The 17,660-nt window shown below is 40.2% G+C and overlaps 1 protein-coding gene across 1 annotated transcript in view; it reads left to right on the top strand.

Moving 5' to 3' along the window:
- Positions 1-17,660, top strand: part of Cep162 (centrosomal protein 162) — a 68,325-nt gene that overhangs the window by 41,413 nt on the left and 9,252 nt on the right. The window contains exons 19-25 of the mRNA XM_055602558.1: positions 1,428-1,554; positions 2,673-2,836; positions 3,640-3,744; positions 8,400-8,612; positions 9,331-9,983; positions 12,181-12,322; positions 13,950-14,048. Of these exons, the coding sequence (XP_055458533.1) occupies positions 1,428-1,554; positions 2,673-2,836; positions 3,640-3,744; positions 8,400-8,612; positions 9,331-9,983; positions 12,181-12,322; positions 13,950-14,048 (1,503 nt within the window). The remainder of the gene's footprint in view (positions 1-1,427; positions 1,555-2,672; positions 2,837-3,639; positions 3,745-8,399; positions 8,613-9,330; positions 9,984-12,180; positions 12,323-13,949; positions 14,049-17,660) is intronic.

The raw sequence follows: 17,660 nt of genomic DNA on the forward strand, positions 1-17,660 counted from the left end.
TTTTTTTTTTTTTTTTTTTTTTTTTTTTTTTTTTTTTTTTTTTTTTTGGATGGTTTTTACGCTTGGTTTCTGTTTCTTCTCTGACTTCTGGCCTTAGTAGCCTGGGATTCTGGTAATTAGTGAGTCTTCAGGTGTAATAGGATGTTACCCTGGGGGTTTTGTGGCCTGTGTAGCCTCTGGGATTTTGGGTGCTAACCTTGCCTCTTGCCTCTTAGTCCCTAGTACCAGCATAGCCTGGGTTCCCTAGTGCCAGAATGACTTCTGGGAAAGCAGGTGGAGTTGTGGGCTGGAAAATGGAATCTGGGGGGGGGAGGGAGTACAGTTTAAGGCTGTTGGGTGTATTTTAAAGGGACTTGGTGGACAAGGACTTACTTGGTGTTCCTGGTGACAATGGGCCTCTGGGAAAGCAGGCAGAGTTGTGGGACAGAAAATGGAGCACAGGGGATAGGGTGCAGCTTACCGCTATTGGGTGTGCTTTAGGGGGCAGTTGGCAGGCAGGACAAGTTAGTAAATTTTTACCTATCTCGGTGCACATCTAGATAGCAGACTGTGTACAAATAGATGTATCCTAGTTACCCAAGGTAAAGATGGGGACCCATCTGTCAATCAGTGGTCTTCGTTCCTAGGCAAACAGAATCCTATTTATAAAGTCCTTTCCTATACTAGTATCTTGAAGGATACTGCCTATGTTTTCTTCAAGCAGTTTCAGTGTTTCATGTTTCACATTGAGGTCTTTGGTCCATTTGAAGTTGTTTTGTGCAGGTGAAAGATAGTTTCATTCTGCATGTGGACATTAAGTTTTCCCAGTACCATTTGTTGAAGGGGCTTTCTTCAGCATGTATTTTTGACCTCTTTGTCATGTCATGACATGAAGGAGCAAGCTGGCAAGCTACCTGAAAGAATAGGGAGTGCAGAGTCTTTAAGGTTGGCGTGCTCTAGGGGTAGTGGGTATTCAAAGAACAGCAAAGAGACATTTGTGGCTAAAATAGAACAGATTTCTAGCTCAGTCACAGCTAAGTTATGTGACACTGAAAGTCATGGCTAAGGATTTGAGGTTCACCCCAAGAGAACCACCACCGGAGGATTCAGCTGGAGGTGTGTGGCTAATCCTGCTAGCTACCGTGAGAACAGGCTGTAGGTAAGGTTTATCACAGTAGTCCAGGCAAGGGGTTACTGACCATCAGTGCTTCAAAAAAAAGAACACATTAGGATAACACAGTGGGAGTTCCAATGGGGTGATGAGAAGACTAGAGACTGCAGGAAGTTCAGGGCTAGAACACCCTTTGTCCCTTTAAGACAAAACATGACCTGAAATTTAGGAAATGTTCACGGCAGTATTTTTGGTGGGTTGAGTAAAGAAGAGAATGTCCCATGAGTTATCTATTGGTTTGGAAGTAACCTACTTTTATATTCCTTCAAATATTAAGAAAGAGAAAAACCATCTGATGGAAGACATCAAAAGACTGAAGCAAGACAAACAAGCTCTTGAAGTGGACTTGGAAAAAGTGAAGAAAGAGAGGGACCAAGCCAAAGATCAGATTGCTTATGCCACAGGTAAGCACGGCCGAGGCCATGTCAGTTCTCTATTCCAATCATGAGTTCAAGTAATAGGAACCAGATGGCATCATTAAATCACTTACCCTGTCAATAACTGGTAATCTTTGAAACATTTTAAACTAGTGATAAAATAATATATACTTCTTATTTTTAACAAGAACAATTACAACGTCAAGGGAGAATCAGACATTAGTTGAGTTCATAGCTTTGTGTTGAGTTGTTTAGAGGACTGTAGTCTTAGCCTGGCTGAAAGCTTCCTAAAGGCAGCTGAAACATGCTCTGAAGTATTTGCCATGTGAACACATATTGCTGCATTATTTTTTATGAAATGCAAAGAAAATTTTTCCACCAGGAAAATTTCTGGGAGAAAGATAAGAATAAACAGAATGTAATGGGAATGGGATGGGGGAGTACAAACAAACACTAAGAGGTTTGGAAGTAAAGAAATGGAGGTAGGGCTAGGGAGGGGCTGCCTTGAGCAGATTGCTGGGTAGGTAGTGGGTGGCAGACAAGAAAGGTCAGAAGAAAAAAAAAAAAAAGAAAGGTCAGAAGAGTTCTTTTTGCCAAAGTTAGCCTTCTATCTACAGTACCTTCGGCTTCAGTGTAAAAGCGGTACAAACAACCCATTCTTGAGTGCTTATGAGAAAATGATGTTTCCTTTATTATCTCTGAAGTAGAAGAGGAAAAGCTATTTTTAAAAGTCCAAAACGTTTTTCATATAAATTTATTGTATTACCTTAAGCAGTACACTTGTAAATGTATGCCATTTTTATTTTTTAACTGTAGGCATTCCTTATTTTTATTATTCCTTAAATCTATTCATTTTCTCCTGAAAACAACTTAAATTTCATAAGTCAGTGGGTAACAATTAATCACACATTTCTAGCTAGCCATCCTTGCTATGATGTAGATTTGGATTATGAACACAATCTCTTATCTTCATTACTAAAAGAATCAACTAGACACTGGTCCATGCGTCATTGGTTTATGCCTTTTGTTTCTTCATAATGCTTTCACTAGATTGACACTGAATTTTTATTTAAAATACTGGAATTTTGTTATTTCCATATTTTGAAAAAATTACCATCAGGTTATTGAGTTATTTTGTCATGTAGGTGAAAAATTATATGAAATAAAGATTTTAGAAGAAACGCATAAACAAGAAGTCAGTCGTCTACAAAAGCGGTTACAGTGGTATGCTGAAAATCAGGAGCTCCTGGATAAAGATGCAGCTCGTCTCAGAGAGGCCAATGAAGAAACGGAGAAGCTGAAACTAGAGGTGCTTTTGTACATGAACATCCTGCTGTAGTATCACTCCTGTGTAACTGTTGTCACTGCTCCCTTGCTGTTTGTGTGTTCACCTCCTCTACTGGAGATAAATCCAGGGCCTTGCACTTGCTCTGCCACTGCGCTCTATCTCCAGCTGCAAGCCTCTCACTCTTAACATCTGGATTTAGAGGTAGTTTGGGTTTGGCTTGAGTTTTGAGTTTGAGAATAGTCTTTTTACATAGACAGTAGATAAGTGCCAGCTACTTATTACAGCTTATAGGTACCATATGGCCTGACCCACAGGGGCCTACCTCAAGACCTCCTGTGTGCCCCTCAGTGAGCTGACTCCCTGTAGCCACATAGCAACTTCAGATTAACTCCATTTGCTGCCTTGTCCTTGGTTCTTCACATGCCTCACGCCCTCTCTTCCTCCATCAGAACTCAGCTTAAGTTTCTGCATAGAACTTCCTCCTCCACAATCCCCCAGCCCTGCTCTTTGTCTTTTGATCTGTTCTGTTTTGTTGATCATACATACCTGTGACGTAAGCTCGTAAGCTGCGTCACTTGTTGATTTACCTGGTTAGCTAGCTTATCGACCATCTGTTTCTACAAGTGCAAGGACCCAGCTTTTCTTGTGGGCCTGTGTCTCCTGCAGCCAGTGCTGTACCTCAGAGACATTTGGAAAAAAGAAATAGCTCAACCATTGTCTGTTACAGAGTTAATTGGTGAACTAACATTATTTGTCTCCCACCTTTGATGCTTTCTTGTTGTAAATACACTTCTTGCTTTGCCACATTCCTCATTTGTGGACAGATTGAGAAACTGAAAAGTGAGTGTGGGAGCCCAGCTACTCAGCAGAGGTTACGCTCAAAGGAAAGAGCTCTTGATGCCAAAAGAATTCAGGATCTGGAGCGGCAAGTAAGTGTTAAAGGTGAATTTTTAGTGAAGCACTTTTTTTAGTCCATATTCTGACCCAAAAAGAAAAAAAAAAATATAGGTGGGAGGAGAGTACAGGAGGATCCTAGAATTGGGAATATGTTGCTGATCTTAGGAAATGTTACAAAGCAAGCACCCTGCACAAGGAACATCCAGTTACCCAGTCCCCTGGCCATCAGCCTGAGCCTTGCTTATGCTGGGCATCACAAGTATTCATTTCATGGTTGGTGTAGCAAAGAGACTTACTGTGAAGCCTAAGGGGGGAAAAATGTATTGGAGTAGTTTTGGAGGAGTGCAGATAACTAAAGCATTCTGTGTGGCATTTATATTGATAGCTAACTATGAAAGTACAACTTTCCAGCCTTTGATGAGGGAGCAGGACTTGTGCAGTCACCTCCTGGTATTTAAACAGACAGCTATTGTTTCATCACAAGTCTAAGACTATGAGGTCATCACAGAGCTGAGTGGTTTTATGAGGCGGGAAACTAAGTAAAAATTCAACTTTGTTACTTTCCCAGAATCTTTTCTGGTATTAAGAGGTATGACTTAGTAATTTGGTTGAAGGGTCAAGAAAAGGCTAAGACAAAAGTGGCTTGAAGAGCTAGAAATAATTTACCATGAAGGTAGTGTGGGATTGTGCCCTGATTGTCTTCAAGGTTTAAGGTTTATGTTGACAAGTGCAGAAGCAGCTGTCCTTAACTAGAGGGGACAGGGACAAAAGAACAGGTCAATTAGATGATCTCTTTAAGAGAGATCATGTCGAACTGGATATGTGAGAGTAAAGAAATGCTATGTTTAACCTATGTATATGACTTCAAATGGTGGTGTGGGGGAGATGGCTCGGTCATTGTGGTGCTTGCTGTACAAGCATGAAGAACTGAGTTCAGTCATTAGGACCTCCAGAAAACGTCAGGCTTGGTAGCATATGCTTGTCATCCCATCTTTGGAACCCTGGGGTTTATTGGATAGTTAGCCAACACCCCCAGTCTGCAAGGCACAGACTCCAGCGAGAAGTCTATAAAAGTCCTGTCTCATAAGACCACTCCTGAGGAGCAGCACTCATGGCTGACCTCCATAGGCTCCTAAGTCCAAGTGCAGGTGTGTATGCGTATGCTCCCATCCCAGTGGTGCTCCATACTGGCCAGAAACACAGTTTATGAAAGTACCACTTTTTCACTGAACACTTACTGATTATCCATCATCCCTTATATCCTTGTAGAATACTCCTTTGAGAATATTTTTAGTTAGGTTGTTACATGTACATTCTGATGTGCGTACTTGATCTGTCTCCTTGAGCATTTCTTTTGTAATGGTTCCATACCTAAATTCCTGTTTTATCAGAATATATCACTGATATATTCTCTGTGCTGCAGCTATGTTCTGAAATAGATTAGTTGTAAATAAAATATATTTTCTAGATAGAACATAAGTAATAGTAAGGCTAATTGGATGTTCTTTTTAAGATAAAGTTTACATTATCTCTATTCATACTATTAATTTAATGGAATATTTTATAGTTTTTTAGTGAGACCTTTTGAAAATTGGTTTTATATGCCAGTCATTGGTATCACTGACCAAAGAATAACATTTTAACCCAAAATTAAAGTACAAATAGAAGTTAATTTTCCTCCAAAAATTTATTATATATTTTAGGATATGACATCTTTAATATTAAAATAAATTATTTTAACATTAACTTTAAAACTCTGTTAAAATATTTAATCTAATTCTCTTTTTAAAATGTACATATATATGGCATATATATATGCCTACTAATTTACATTGTTAATACCAGAAAAAATACCTTTGAAAGTTGACCAAATGAAGTACATTTATAATATGAATACCATTTGAAGATGGTATGTTCTGAAATTTCTGCTGTGAGTAGTGTGTCTGTAAATAGTATTTTGAACTCTTAACAATTAGGAAAAGAAGTCTTTTTAGACAACTTATAATAATAAAAAAAAAAACAGCATTTATCAGTGTCCACTATATGCTGCTGCTTTGCAAAGACTTACCAAGACAGAAGTCAGTTGATCCTCCCTGTGTGAATCTTGTGAGTAAATATTGTTGTTATCCTTGTTTTACCCATAAAGCAAGAAATTTGGATTGAGAGAACCAAAGTGCCCTAATGTGGAGTATAACCAGACATGCCCCTAACCACTGTACTACAGAGTGTTTCAGATATGTATTTTTGCATGCTCATGAGCTAGGAAAGTGTTTATAAACAAAGACTGTTGGGTTTAACATATAGTTTGCAGGATGCCATGGCCATAATACCACCTTAAAGCAGGTACAAGCCCTGCCACCTGTAATACCAAGCTGCAGTTTCTGTGTGCTGGGGCACAGTGCTCTCTTACAGAAAACTCTTAAAATATGTCACTGGTTTTTAGACTGAGTGAAAATAGTGTTTATGATGACTTTAAGGTCGTTTTTGGGAAGGGAGAGATGACATTGTGGTTCAGAGCAGTTGGTACTTCTTCACAGGACCCAGGTTCAATTTCTAGCACCTACATGATAGCTCACGACAGTCTGTAACTCTAATCTCAGAGGATACAGTACCTTCTTCTGACCCTCATGGCCACTGCATGTGCGCAGTGCTCAGACAAAACACCCAAACACGTAATTTTTTTTTTCCTTTTAAAGGGTATTGTTAAGTGTCTTTGTCAGGGAGGGCCTGATGGCCTAGACAGGCAGAGGCTTAAGAAGCTCTGTGTCAGGAGACAACTTCCTGAACAGAACACCAACAGCACAGGCTCTAAGAGCAACAATCGATAAATGGGACCTCATAAAGCTGAAAAGCTTCTGTAAAGCAAAGGACATAGTCACCAAAACAAAACGACAGCCTACAGACTGGGAAAGGATCTTCACCAACCCTGTATCTGACAGAGGGCTGATATCCAGAATATATAAAGAACTCAAGAAGTTAAAAAGAAGCAAATCAAGCAATCCGATTAAAAAATGGGGTACAGAGCTAAACAGAGAATTCTCAGTAGAGGAATATAGAATGCCAGAGAAACACTTAAAAGAAATGCTCAACGTCCTTAGCCATCAGAGAGATGCAAATCAAAACAACCCCGAGATTTCACCTGACACTCACCGGAATGGCTAAGATCAAAAACTCAAGTGAGAACACATGCTGGAGAGGTTGTGAAGAAAGGGGAACCCTCTTCCACTGCTGGTGGGAATGCAAATTTGTACAACCATTTTGGAAATCAATCTGGCACTTTCTCAGACAATTAGGAATAGTGCTTCCTCAAGATCCAGCTATACAACTCCTAGGCATATATCCAAAAGAGGCACAAGTACACAACAAGGACATTTGCTCAACCACGTTTGTAGCAGCTTTATTCGTAATAGCCAGAACCTGGAAACAACCTAGATGTCCCTCAGTTGAGGAATGGATACAGAAATTGTGGTACTTTTACACAATGGAATACTACTCAGCAATTAAAAACAAGGAAATCATGAAATTTGCAGGCAATGGTGGGACCTAGAAATGATCATCCTGAATGAAGTATCCCAAAAGCAGAAAGACACACACAGTATATACTCACTTATATAGACCTATAAGATAGGATAAATATACTGAAATCTATCTACCTAAAGAAGATAAACAAGAAAGAGGACCCAGGGTACAATGATCAATACTCACTTAGAAAGACAAATGGGATGGACATTGGATGTAGGCGCAAACAAGTAACAGGACAGGAGCCTATCACAGAGGGCCTTTGAAAGACTCTACCTAACAGTGTATCAAAGCAGACATTAAGACTCATAACCAAACCTCCGGCAGAATGCAGGGAATCAAAAAAAAGGGGGGGGGGAGTTAATACGACCTGGAGAGGACAGGAGTTCCACAGGGACCAAATATATCTGGGCACAGGGGTCTTTTATGAGACTGTTTCTCCAAACAAGGACCATGTATGGATGCAACCTAGATCTCAGATGCAGCCCTCAGAAGCTCAGTATCCAAGTGGGTACCCTAATAAGGGGAACAGGGACTGTTTCTGACATGAACTCAATGGCAGGCTCTTTGACATCTCCCCCCACCTCCCCAGGGAGGAGCAGCCCTGCTAGGCCACAGAGGAGGACTTTGCAACCAGTCCTGAAGACACCTGATAAACCAGTATCAGATGTAAAGGAGAAGGTTCTCCCTTATCAGTGGACTTGGAAAGGGGCAGGGAGGAGATGAGGGAGGGAAAGAAGGAGTGGGATACAGCAGGGATACAAAGTTAACAAACTGTAACTAATATTAAAAAAATAACAAATTAAAAAAAAAAAAAGAGAAGCTCTGTGTCTGTGTATACCAGTTCGTTCTCAGCCAGTGCAGTCACAGGAAGGGACCAATGGGAAGAACAGGAGCTCTATACTCCAGATTGCTGTTCTCAATAGATCAGAAGGGCTGAAGTTGTGCTTTGAGTGACTGTAAGATGATCTCTGTGTGTCAAGCAGGTAAGTTAGATGTTAGAGGGTAATCTTTTGAAATGATTGCGCTCCAGTACCTTTGCTTCAGCATAAGATAGGCTGTAAGCATCCTTGATATTATTCTTGTAGCATAATCTAAGCTTAGATATTAAACTGCTTCACCCTTATGCATATTTGTCAATCTATATATGTTTAACACATTTTTATAGGTTAAAGAAATGGAAGGGATTCTGAAGAGACGGTACCCCAACTCTTTACCTGCTTTGATACTGGCTGCCTCGGCAGCTGGTGATTCAGTAGATAGAAGTACAGTAGAGTTTATGGAGAAAAGGATAAAAAAGCTGGAAGCTGAACTAGAGGGCAAAGATGAAGAAGCAAAGAAAAGCCTTCGCACCATGGAACAGCAGTTTCAGAAGATGAAGGTACATGCAGGTAGCAGATATGGAGTGTGGGAACAGGTTGTTTCCAGCCCTCACTTTAAAAAACTACTCTGAGCATCCTTGCCTGCCAGTGTGATTCTATATAAAAGAAGTCTAGGTCCAGCATGTCTTCTTGAGCTCAGCCAGCAATTCCTTTCTATTTCAACAGAGCAATCATCCTTCAAGACCAAATGTAAATGTGCTGTCTCTATGCAGTTTTCCCACCTTCTCCAGGTCTCCCAGCAGGAAGCGCTGCCTTAGCCCCCGCACTGTGTGTGTCTTTATTGTAAGTGTCATAGAACATGGCAGCTGTTGTGTTGTACTCCTCTCCCAGTGCCTAGTATGAAGTTGTAGCTCAGTAAATACTCACAAATGAGCAAACATTGGTACCTGATTCCAAATAGAATAAATTGTTTATTATTTATATTTCATAATGTTTCCTGACTCCACCTTTCAAGTTCTGGGGTTGCAGGCATGTACAACACTTGAAGGCTTTATAGGCACACATTATCTAATATATTTGAATCAATTTTTAAATGATATTGTTACACCCTTCAGAGACTAGGGCCCCAGTACATCTGATTTGCAAACAAAGCTGAAGACTTAAGAATATGTGAGTGAGTATTTGGACAGAGGACTCATGAACACAGTAAAATGCAGGGCTTTGGTAAGTAATGATGTGTTTAACAGGGTTTTCATAGGTCCTGAAATCTTTCCTCAGATTCAATACGAACAACGGCTGGAGGAGCAGGAGCAGCTGCTTGCCTGCAGGACGAAGGAGGTGCCACAGAACCAGCGCAACAGCACGTCTAGGCTTAAGGCCCTCGAGACAGAACTTGGGGACATAAAGGAAGCCCATCAGATCACTGTAAGAAAGCTGGAAGCCGAAATAGATGTTCTCAAACATGAGAATGCTGAGTTAGCACACAAGAAGAATGACAAAGAGGATCAGGACCTCCAGTCTATAGAATTCCAGGTAGAGCAGGCACATGCTAAAGCAAAGCTGGCAAGACTCAATGAAGAACTGGCAGCAAAGGGGAGAGAGATACAAGATCTTACAAAAACTGTGGAGAGGCTCCAGAAGGAGAGGAGAGTGATGCTGTCTAGGCAGAGCTCCAGAAGCAGAGAGGAAACATCACCCAAAAGGCTTAAGAAAGAAGTTTTGCACCCAACTAGAGCAAATGCAAACTCCTTCCCTGAAACCCTGGATGCCAAACTGTACCACCCACACACCTTTACTGATACACATATTTCAGAAGTTTTACAAGAAAACTACAGATTAAGAAATGAGCTAGAGGGATTGACTTCAGAGCGAAATAAGCTGAAGATGGAATCTGAAGCAGCAATAAGCCATTTTGAAAACTCCATGAAAAGGTAAAAGGTTAATTTGTTTATAAATATATGGGAGCAAAAAAGGGGTTTAATTATGAACCATGTTTTTAGTATAATAGCTTCACCTTGAAATATATTCGTAACCACATTTAAAAAGATGCAGTTGATCAATTGCTACTCTGCTTGCCTAGTGTACATGGAACCCTGAGTTTGATCCCCAACACCACAGAAACAGTGTGTGGTGTACCCATGCCATCCTTGCATCAGACACTTGATAAAAGGCAGCAGAACGATCAGATCCAAAGTCATTCTTGGCTGGGTAGCAATTTAGAGGCCAGGATACCAAAAGATAATATATAAAAAAATAATATATTTATATTTATTATATTGTGTGTGTAGTAGGAGTGTGTGAGTATTTTCATTGTATTATTTTCTACTTGAGGAAACACCAGATTCTGATGAGCTGAAACCTCCATGCTAGTCCAGGCCGGGTCTTTGGGGTGACTGGCAAAGAGTCCCCTCTTTTTACCCTAGTTCTCCCCTCAGACTCCCATTCCTGCCCATGCTCGTTAACTATTAATGCCAACTGCCAGTCAGTTTTACCTCCTTTATCGCTTGAGGTCACTGTCTTGAGGACACTGCCTATAAACGTTTGCACCTGTCCCACCTTCCCCCCTGTACTCACAGAGCGTCATACTTTCCCACCCGTCATCCTTTATTTCTCTCCCCATCATCTTACTTTAAAAATAAATAAAATATAAGAATAATAATATTCTTTAAATGTTCTCATAGTCGTATGGTCATTGTGCCCTTTTAGTAACTGCCAACTCCCTTAAATAGCAATACTAAATTTCTCTACCTAGCATCTCAAATCCCATGGCCACTCTCACATTAATCTCTGTGCCTAACTTGCCATGTTTCTTTGTATAACTTGCTCAGTTCTGATTCAAGTTTTGCTTCTTCCACAAAACGTTTCTTGGCACATGCTCAGAAAATTGCTTGCTCCCACCCACAACTCGTACATAAGCATCAGTCATTGCCAGCCTTGTGGTTCCAGAGAACAGATAGAAGACTGCACTGCATTGGCATGCCTGCAAATACATGGTTTCACGCAAGCAGGGTGAGCATGGAAACGGCACCCACAATGCTTAGGGATTGACTGACAGCAGTTTTGGTAATTAAATATAACCATGACAGCTATATGGTGAAACCAGTTTCTCCAGTACTGAATCTAGTTGTTTAAAGATTGGGGGAGAATAGTAATCTTTCCTAGAAATAATATAAAATTTAAGTTTGTCATTTAAGGTTTTATATAGGAATTTTTTTTTATAGGAAAGTTTTTGCCAGTGTTGTTAGTCTGTTTCTCTGATATGAAGAGTTTTGCTAGGCCCAGCTTGAGGCTGTTCTTTACTATAACAGAGTTATATTATGAGTGGTTTGGTTTTAGTCCTTTTCTTAGAACTCTAACTATACTCTTCCTTGAAGAAATAGCGAATAAGCAACTGATGCTTGCCTGTCAGTTTTAAATTGCCATTGTAGGTCTTAGGAGTAGTGACTGTAGCCATTGCCACTTATTTAGCTGCCTGGGATGCACATACTTTGTCACAGACAAACGAATCATCACATATACAATACAAATTAAGTAAATAATTCTTTGTCTGTGAATTACCATAAAATTATTGTATTCTCACAACATGCATGTAGTTTGCATGCCCAAATAGTAGTGTGCTGCCAATAAAAACCATTAAGAATTTTAAAGAGAACTGCTGTGGTTATCCAAACAAGAACCAAGTGAGAAATCGTGAGTGTTCCTGAATTCTGAGTGTACCTTAAAAGACAGAGTGACTAAGCAGTTGCTTGAAACTCATGCAGCTGAACTGAAACCTAGCAGTCCCTTGGAGACTATGACTCCAGATGGAAGGAAGAGTGGAAAGACCAAATTTTAAACTCCATTTGGGCTTAACTTGATCTCAGGCTGAACAGTTTACAGATCTGCACCCTCTGAGCGATCTGTGAGTGTCACTTTTCCTAAACCCACCACTTTTACAAAACCTAGAAAATGCTAGTCTGTGAGTGCTGCAGAGGCTCAGAGCATGCTGTTGGACACAGCTGATGTGCAGCCAGTGGTAACTACTCTTAGGAAGCCAGTGGTGCTTCCTTTCTAGGTTTTGGATAAGAGTCTGGGCTTAATTACAGGTGTGAGATCAACTTTACCTGTTCTCTTGTATTTGTTCCGTAGGGTCAAGGACGACAGTGCAGCACATATTGAGTCCCTGAAGGCATCTCATCAGAGGGAAATAGAGAAACTCCTTTGCCAAAATGCAGTAGAAAATTCCTCTTCCAAAGTAGCTGAACTGAATCGCAAAATCACAACTCAAAAGGTAGCTGGTTTTTCTGAGACTTTAATAGTATATTTTTAATATTTTGACAGAATATTATTTAATCTGGAAATGTTTTAACTAAATTTTTTTTTCAGGTTGATGATACAAATGAAAAGTAATTATTGACCTAACTTTTATACATAGAGAGGGGATACCATTATTATATACTTACCATTTTACCTTAAAACTAGGCCCTATGGATGTTTATGCAGACTTTTGCCTACACTTCTCAGGTCTTCCTCTATGGCTGAGGTATACGTCTAGCTGACCTTTCCTGTTGACCTCCCTCCCTCCCTCCACCCAAGTGGTTATCCTCATGCATTCCTCATGCATTCTCACCTTCATCACGGAACAAATGACTCCAGTCAGTGAGGCACTAGGGAGAAAGTAATGAGCAGAGACACAGGGCTCCTGCCCACAGGGAGTGCAGGCTTCCAACAGCTGGGATGGGAAATGCTGACAACCAGCATTTCCTTCAACTGCTGTCCTCCTCCTTGGATATCAGGTACATGTACTTTGACTATCTGAAAATAGCTGCCATTTTCTGTACTGTTAGGATGAAAATAAAACTTTTATTTAAAACAGTGTATAAAAGAAATATAAACAGTGATGAATGAAGGTACATACATGTTTATTTTGCTTCTCATCCTTCCTAAAGGTTTTTATTTTCATAAGACAAGCTTAAAGGGGAGACTTCAAGGTGTGTCTGCATTCTTCATACCATCTCTCCCACCTGTAACCACTCCCTACCATTATAATTTAAAAAAAAAAAATCCTTCCTTGGGGATATTTAAATAGGAACAGGTTACAAAGTATTTGTAAACCATTGTAAATCATCAGATGCAAAAATGTTGTTAAACTTTTTGAGAAGTGCCCTATTACAAAGAGGTACATGTGGAAGCACCTACCAGATGGTTGTAAGGAATGAAGATAGTTCTCATGATGTGAGAAGTGTTTGAAACGCTTTTCTGGAGTATTTTTCAAAGTAGCACTTAGGTGGCCCTGCAGATCCTCTCCAGGTGTCAGGAGGCAGCTGGCATTGCAGCAGAGTGACTTGCAGGGACAGTGAGAGAGTAGCATTCTAATACCACAGTAACATGCATAATATATTTTCCTGAGATGATAAACGTAACATTGCAAAGTCATGAATTCCGTGGAAGTCAGTGCCATCTGCTCATTAAAACAGTGAAGGTGTAGTGTCCCAGAGAAAAGAGCTGGCCCTTCCACACATTCTTAGAATGTCTGAAGGAAGTCTTTTCATGGATTCCAAATTCCTCTATCTAAAATTAGGAACTTGTCATTTTTAGTTCACAGGTATTATAACGGTTTCTTTACTTTATAACCTTTTAGTTAAGAAAAAAAAAAAAAAAAAGACTAACATCCTTCTTAGTCACAAAGTATGAGGATAATCCTGCCCATTTCCAAAGCTTACACTTTACAGAGGTTTACTTCTAAAGGGTTTTTTCAGTCCCGAGTCAGCTGTCTTATATTATCTACATAGTAGTCAAGGAGGAGCCTTATTATCCAAATTCTCCTCCTACACTGCTCAGTTTCCAAGATCAGAAGTGGTCTGGTGCATTCAGGGTTATATGGCTGCAGACTAACCCTATTTGTCATAATTCACTAGGTACTCATAAAACATTATCAAGGTCAAGTTAATGAGCTGCAGGGTAAACAGGAATCCTTTGCAGTTTCTCAAGTTCGAGAAGAAATCCTACAGAATCAGGTAAGAAATAACCAAAACACTGGACTAAATAACTTTTTTTAGAGATTTCAGTTAGGTTCATCTGTATGTGTAGATTTTTTTTCAAACAAATAAACATATAGACCTAGAAATCTCTGTCATATAAAGAAAAATCATTAGTAACTTAATGTAAAGTCTGCTTTCAGTTTAGAAAGAAAACCCAAATCTGTTTTAATGTAACTTACACAATGAAACCTTAATCTTTCTTCAACCGGTAAGTCTTGTAGCTTTATTATGCATAGTACCGGCTTCCTGAGCAAAGCTGCTAACAGTGTAGCCCCCTAAAATACAAAGTTTCCTTCCCAAAGTGCCTGAGACATCAAAGACCTGTTACTACATGGTGGGTAAGAATGGTGTTTTTGGAGACTTGTTTCAAGTTACTATGGAATGTAGCGGATTCCAGTCAGACCTACAGATGCAGTCCCAGCTATTCCTGGGAGGACTTTGGCAGCACCAACCAAGCAACAAAGATTGAGAAGCCAAAGGCCCACAGTAGGCCCAAAGCCAGCACACAGAGTGGTGCTTGTTGGTCTACCCTCTAGTAAACTGTCTGACACAAGCCAACATTTATGTCCTTCTAGCTGGCAAAAACCAGTGTTCTCACTAGTCACAAAAGCCATGCTGTTAGAACATGAGGAAAAAAAAAACAAAAACGGAGAAATGTATCCATTTGTAAAAATTGTTAACTGCCCAGTCCTTTACCCTGACTTGAGCAGCAAGGCTTATAAAACCTGGTATGTGCTCTACCTATTCCAGCAGATGGCAAAAAAGACAACAAAAACACAAGATCCACAGCCAGTAACCACATGCAACTAATTCCGTGAGAATCAGTCATTAAAGAACTGAGTTTTACCTTTTGTATTTCTCCTGACAATCAGGATTTGTAAAGGAAGGGACAAGGAAAGACTTTACCTTCTTCCCTCATCTGGGAAAGACATGTGGCTCATTCCTGTAATCTTAACACTCTGTAAAACTGAGGCACAAGTTTGAGGCCAGCCCAGGCTACACAGTGAGACCTTGTTTCAAAAAGCCAGCGAGGAAAAGAGGGAGAGGGGGAAATGGCTTCAGTGATAATTCTTTCGTTAAACTGGCTGCTGCCACCCTACCTAAGACACCATCCATAAGATTCCAGGAAGAATTGGGTTTCTCAGAAAGCCCTGTCAAAGTCTCTAGAAACTGTCAAGGAAAATAATGTTCCTCCGCTCTGTGGGTTCTTAGTTGATACAGGCTACTGTAACAAACAACAGATTAATGAAATTCAAGAAAAGCCAACAAGTTGATTGGCACACACAGTCCTCACCAAGCAGAAGAAAACTCAGTGGCAAAGGACTATGCAGTGGCTTAGAGCTCTGCCCTCAGCAAGTAAACCTACGTGCATACAGCCAGACAGCAAAAGCCACTGAGTGCCGAAAGTAGCAAACTGTGGGAAAGAATAAATGGGAGAAAACTTTCCGAGTTAGGTTTGATTTCAGACTCACCTGGTGTCATCTTCACTGGGCTAATAGGAGCCGAGCAGATGCCAGTAAATGACTCTGTATCCTTCCTTAGACAAAAAGCGTTCACAGAAAACTTTCTGTTTGCTGTGTTGTAGTTATCATCCACAGAAAAACATGTCAAAGAGGCATGTTTTAGGATGTGGCTTCCTGTAACACTGACAGTCATGCTATATCATCAGCTGCAATATCATTCGACAATGCTCATTGGCCTAAGGTCCCTTTGATTCTAAAAAGTTTAAAATATCTATAGATATATAGATATACACATACATACATACGTGTGTATGTATGCATTTCAGTGTTCAGGATGCACACAGAATGTTCTTAGCCATAATCATTAAGCTTATAGGATCTCACAGAATTGAACTAAAGCTGTTAGAACAAGCAATGACAGGAAATACATGTTCATGTTTGCAGGGCCAAAAAAACAAGATCAGTTTTAACCAAGTTATCTTCTTGTTAATTTATGGACACAGTGATTAAGGCAGTTCTTTTCAGAGTAGCCAAGATATTTGAAAATAGGATACATTTTTTACAGTTTTATGCTATTATAAAAGCATCCTAAGGCTTGATAATTAATCAAAACCCATTGTTAATTCAGATATCCTAGAACATCATGCCAGTAGCTAATGGGGCCTTTATAATGCATCATCCTAAGGGAAGAAGGACAGGAGAGGGCCAAGCTTGCTTTTCTAACAGCCTATTTCCAGAGTAACTCACCTGCTCCTCCAGTAACAACTTCAGTCCATTCTACATGAATGGACTAGGACACATTGAACGCTAAACAGCTACAGTGTGTATTGAAGCCGTGTCCTGTTAAAACTTCATAAGCTACTGCCTGCTGAATAGAGATATGCTTTGAGTCTGTATACCTGCTTCTTAATATGGAGTTCATTTACAGGAGCTGCAGTAGCATTGGCTAATATAGGCCTACCATTGATGAAGACCTGTTGCTCCTTAGCCTTGTATATACTGAGGCATTCCATTTCAATTTGAAGGGAAAATTAACTGCTCCCACCGCTGAACAACAAGAACAGTTTCTATTTCCTGCAGCCGAACTGCTGCATGATAAACTGGGCAGTGACAGAGCTCAGCTTCTCTGAGGAGTCATAGTCCTGTGAGCTATTGCTCAGCATCTGAAAGCAGCTGATTGGTGGCTTTTACTTCGTATTCTAGTTGCCCCGGGAAGGATTAAATCCTGTTACTTTGCAGGGCCACACATGAAGGTGCACTATACATTTTTAAAGAGTGGTTAAACCTGTCACATCTTTTGCTAACTTGTAAAAATATTTTTAAGGGCCATCAGAAAGCTGTGACTTGGAAGACTTCAGAATATAGTTAAAGCAAATATCCTCAGTGTCATTGGGAATTTGCCTCTCTCACTTAGGGCACTAATGCCAGGGTCTGAAAGGGCTTTTCAATAGATAGCCTGTATGTCCCGAGCCTTTTTGTCTAAACCATTTTCAAACCACAAAGCTCTTTAAAAATCTGCTGCTGCAAAGGGGTGCAGACCTTTTAGTCAACCTTTACTGTATCATCAGTCAGTCTCGTGAGGCACACATTAGCTCTTGTCTCGTAACAAAAAAAGCTCATCATTTATGAGTTAGCAGTCATAAATCATCAGTGGTACTACTCAAGTCTTCATTTATTTCCTTGCACCCTGGAGTTGGAAAAAGGATTCAAATCTATCCAGAAATCCTAACGCCAGATGAGGGATTGATTACTACCCTATGCAGTTAGTGTATGTGCTTCACTGATTACAAATGTCACCATGGAGAAAAAAAATTACAGTCACTTCATAGAAACCAAGCTGAACATGGAGGTGCATGCTTGTAATCCCTCATAGAAACCACACTGGGGGTAGTGATGTGTTAGTGTCATCCCAGATCCTCCACCTGAGCTGCCAACCTCCAGGTTGGCCTGCACTGCTGCATTTAAGGTCCTGAGCAGTTGACTAGGATGCTTAGAGCAGTATGAAGGCCACACATCATAGATCATAGGAAACAGAAAGAAAGTTAGAGGCCAGAATCCCACAATCCTATGACAAGGCTTGACCTCCCAGTAACCTAAAGACTTGTTACAAGATCCCATCTATAGA

Source organism: Psammomys obesus, unplaced genomic scaffold (genome assembly GCF_907164565.1).
Source record: "Psammomys obesus unplaced genomic scaffold, mPsaObe1.curated_primary_1811, whole genome shotgun sequence".
NCBI classification, from domain to species: domain Eukaryota; kingdom Metazoa; phylum Chordata; class Mammalia; order Rodentia; family Muridae; genus Psammomys; species Psammomys obesus.